This window comes from Alligator sinensis, unplaced genomic scaffold (genome assembly GCF_000455745.1).
Source record: "Alligator sinensis unplaced genomic scaffold, ASM45574v1 scaffold200_1, whole genome shotgun sequence".
Classification (NCBI taxonomy): domain Eukaryota; kingdom Metazoa; phylum Chordata; order Crocodylia; family Alligatoridae; genus Alligator; species Alligator sinensis.
Window position 1 is genome coordinate 1,088,249 of NW_005842453.1, and position 4,339 is coordinate 1,092,587.

Below are 4,339 nucleotides of genomic sequence, written 5' to 3' on the forward strand. Positions count from 1 at the left end.
CGGCGATCCGCAAGAAGCTGGTGGTGGTGGGCGACGGGGCGTGCGGCAAGACGTGCCTGCTGATCGTGTTCAGCAAGGACGAGTTCCCTGAGGTGTACGTGCCCACCGTCTTCGAGAACTACGTGGCCGACATCGAGGTGGACGGCAAGCAGGTGGAGCTGGCGCTGTGGGACACGGCGGGCCAGGAAGACTACGACCGCCTGCGCCCGCTCTCCTACCCGGACACCGACGTGATCCTCATGTGCTTCTCGGTGGACAGCCCGGACTCGCTGGAGAACATCCCGGAGAAGTGGGTGCCCGAGGTGAAGCACTTCTGCCCCAACGTGCCCATCATCCTGGTGGCCAACAAGAAGGACCTGCGCAACGACGAGCACGTCCGCAACGAGCTGGCGCGCATGAAGCAGGAGCCCGTGCGCACCGAGGACGGCCGCGCCATGGCCATCCGCATCCAGGCCTACGACTACCTCGAGTGCTCGGCCAAGACCAAGGAGGGCGTCCGCGAGGTCTTCGAGACGGCCACGCGCGCCGCCCTGCAGAAGCGCTACGGCGCGCAGAGCGGCTGCATCAACTGCTGCAAGGTGCTATAGGGGGGGCGCCCCGCCTGCCCGCCCGGGGACACTGCCCGCCCCACGGACACCGCCGGCGCGGGGAGCTCGCTGCCCGCTCCTCCCTGCGCGCCTGGGTTGGGCTCCTTGATGATGTTTCACATGTGTCTCGATGGGGTTAATTTTAAAGGTTTTTTTTTCTGTTCAAAAGAGAATCTTACTTTGCACAAGGCGGGGGTTTCTGTGCTGCACTTGTCATCTGCATTGGACACTAGCATTGCGAACACTTTTTTTTTGTTTTGGACTCGGTAACCTCATGTTGCTGCCGACTAAACTACAGAGAGAAGAGGAAATAGAACCACTGTAACTTAATTTTTTTTTTCTTTTTTTGAAAAAAAATGAGTGGAAAGGAAACACTGTCTTGCTTTGCGTTTTGTTTTGTTTTGTTTTCCGTGTCTGATGCACAGAATAATTGTTCCTCTCTTTCTTCTTAATGCTAGAGGGCAGTTTTAAAGTGTTTGGGTTTATTTAAAACTTATTTTCACGGGGTAGCTTGTACACCAATGTGAAAATAATCTGTATTTTTTCTCTGATTCAGAGAACAATCCTGTCTAACTCTCTCTGGTCCCCCCCCTCTGCCCTGCCCCACCTTGACAGTGGTACTAAGACTGTTTTGTTTCACTTATGTCTACTGTTGGTTTTCTTTTTCTTTTTTTAATAAAATAAACTGACATGGCAAAAATGAGAGACAGATGATGTTTACATGAAGTTACATAAGCTGTGTATGCAGTTTTTTTTATGTATTAAAAGAGTCTATGCTGAAATGCGTGAGAATCCCGGTGTGGTTTAATGAAGTCTTCCAAGTTTATCACATCTTATAAAATGACTGATTGACAGACCAAGGGTGAGGGCTGAAGCAGGGGCGAAAGACTTCTCTTGCGTGTATAGCAAGGCATTGGTTGTATCTTTGACATCATTTGGGGTAGCAGTCGGTGTGGAAGAGGCGCTATCTTTTTATTAGACCAACTAGATAATTGCAAAAAAAAATGTCTTTTATTTGCAAGCTTTTGAGCTCACATGCCCTTAAGCAAAGGAGAATGCAAAGATTGTACAATTTTCTCCCAGGTAGAAATTTGGGGTAGCTTTTCTAGGCTGCCACCTGTTTCCAAGAGGGAAAGGACGGGCCAGTCTCCTGCTGGACTTTCTCAAATAGGGCCATTCCCCTTTTGGTTTTATTTCCAGAAGGCTTTTCTGAGGTCAGTGAATCTGTGCTCCTTTCTCCTGGGTCCTAATGCATTTGCCGCAGATCTGTGCCAAGAGCAGGGGCAACCTTATGCTCCTTTTTTTGCCCTCCCCCCCTCAAACAGAGAGGGTGACTGGGACTCCTGGGGGAACACCCATGCAGATTTACTTGTGGGAAGCACAAACAATGCTTTCTTCTTGACATAGGAAGTAACCCATGGTAATAAAACATACTTTTCTGTCTTCTCAACTGCAGGATAAGGTTGGTAACAAGTGCTCTTCTGTAATGGATTCAAACAGCAGCTCTGTAGCAATGAGGTGAGAGGTTAAGTATGACTCACTGCTGCATTAACTCTTCCTCTCCTTCAGAGCAGCAGTGCCAGCCCCTCGCTTGCAGCCCAGAAAGGGTGAGCAGACCCTTGCAGCAGAGAAGGGTTGTCATGCAGTGACTGCCCCGGGTCTCTAGGTGCTGGCTTCAATTGCTTTTGTAACCATTTTATTTGAGCTTTTGTTCCTGGGGAGGGATCTTGCTGGGAGATCTTTACGCTCCCAGCAATTGGGCTACTGCTCTGTAATTGGACAGTCTAAAACCATGATCAGTGCTAGTACTGGGGGTTCTGGATGATCCCTTAATTAGGCCTCAGTACCCCTTTGTGCCAGGTACTGTACACACAACATAAAAAGGCGGTCCCTGCCTTAAAGATCCTATAGCTGAAATGACTCTCAGAGCAATGTGTACATCTCCTTTTTGCAAGACCCAGACAAAGCATGGGTTTAGTTAATTTTCTATCGGAAAATGCCTTGACTTGATGGCAGACAAGGTTCTTCAGGTGAATCTGATATCTTTTGTTAGACCAACTTAATAAAAGATATCAGATTCACCCAAAGGCCCTTGCCTGCCTATGTCCTTGGACCAATACCACTACAACCTACCCCCTTGACTTGATGGCATTTTTATTCCTTTCCTTAGCCAGGTGCATGTGTTTCTGCGGGGCGCAGGGGGGAGTGTTCTGACATTGGACATAAACTATAGCTGCATCCACCTTCAGAGAGTATAATGTTCACATTTCATTCACTTGAAGCTTCTCTTTGTGATCAACAACGCACACAATTTCAGTTTGGTACAAAATAGGCTGCATCCATGTGCCCTAATATAAGGTGCATACTTCATTGTCTTGCTCATAAAACAATGATCACAATGATCCTGGGGTTTCAGCAAAACTGCCAGTCAAGAGATACTACTTTGTACTAAGATTTTGGGCCCAGCTTTCTTTTTTTACTAATTTTCTACCCTAGCAGATCTCTCTGACTTCAGCACAGCTACCCCTGATCTCTATGGAAATAAAGTAAGAAAAGAATGCAGCCCTTCACTTACACAGAATAGGAACGTGGGGCGGATTATAAATTATAATTACCAAAACAAGCAAACACATTGCTTCATTCGCAGGCAGCCGGATCATTCTTTCCTTGAAGTCTGTGGGAGTTTTCCCATTATTTTCAGGGGAAGGAGGTTTGGCCCATTTGTTCTACAGATTTAAAATTCAATCAGAACTTACACAAGAATATTAGCATTTAGAGTAATAATAATAAATAAGCACATGCTACTGAATTGTTGCAAGTTAATTTAATTGCCTTTAATGATCCTTCCTGGCAAATACTGGCACTTTTTATCAAAGCAAAATTTTGGCCAGATTTTCCAAAGGTGACTAGAGATTTGTGGGTGCCTTGATTTTTATGTAACTATCAGTAAGTTTAGGAGCCCTATAGAGGTCTGATTATCAGAAGACCAAACCTCTTGAGTTTATACTAGACTTTTGGTTCTCAAGCTGAGAAGTCAATGGGAGGTTTGCATGAACAGCAAGCACAGTTTCAGGCTCCTGTTGACCTCTAAATCCAAAGAACTGTATGGTTTGCGTGTGCCGCAACAGAAGCAGCACAGAGAAGCTCAGTTATTTTTCCCCCCACCCAAACACAGATAGAACAATAACAATTATTAGGATTTCTATAAATATTTCTCCAATTGATGTAATGTGATTATAAAGTGTTTTCACCAACAAGAGCAGAAAATAGAACTGTCTTTGGTGGGAGGTACGTGTTAGTGAGAGTCTCAAGACAGCTCGGGTAGAAATCCACTTTATTTTGTTTTATTTTTTTAATATGTTCATTTTTATCTAGTGCAATAAAATGACAGATTTTTACCCAACTTGGTTGTCGGTATATGTGGGAGGAGAATTTCACCCACAGGCTTTTATTGGCCCTTTTGTTTTTGCAGCAATAACTTATTTTAACTTATTTTACTTTTTCTGTGCAATGAAAAGTTTGTAAATCATGTTTTTCAAGCAGATAAAAGGTTGAATATGGCCTTGCTTTATTCTGAAAGGGAGAAAGAGACCTCCAGGAAATCAACAAAGATTTTCAAAAGCTATAACTTAAGATTTTACTAACTATAATTCAGTCATTGATTTCAGTGCCTGGTCATTGAAGAGAAAATAAAAGATGTAACTTTACAAACTGATTTTCACATTTTAGTGAAACATTATAAACGCCGCAGA

At 44.6% G+C, this 4,339-nt stretch overlaps 1 protein-coding gene across 1 annotated transcript; it reads left to right on the plus strand.

Annotated features, from left to right (window-relative positions):
• Positions 1-5: 5 nt before the first annotated feature.
• Positions 6-1,369, plus strand: RHOB (ras homolog family member B; the record flags this gene model as incomplete). The annotated part of the gene is made up of 1 exon (XM_006030644.3): positions 6-1,369. A coding segment is annotated over one exon (582 nt), but the record flags the coding sequence as incomplete, so codon positions are not given.
• Positions 1,370-4,339: the final 2,970 nt, after the last annotated feature.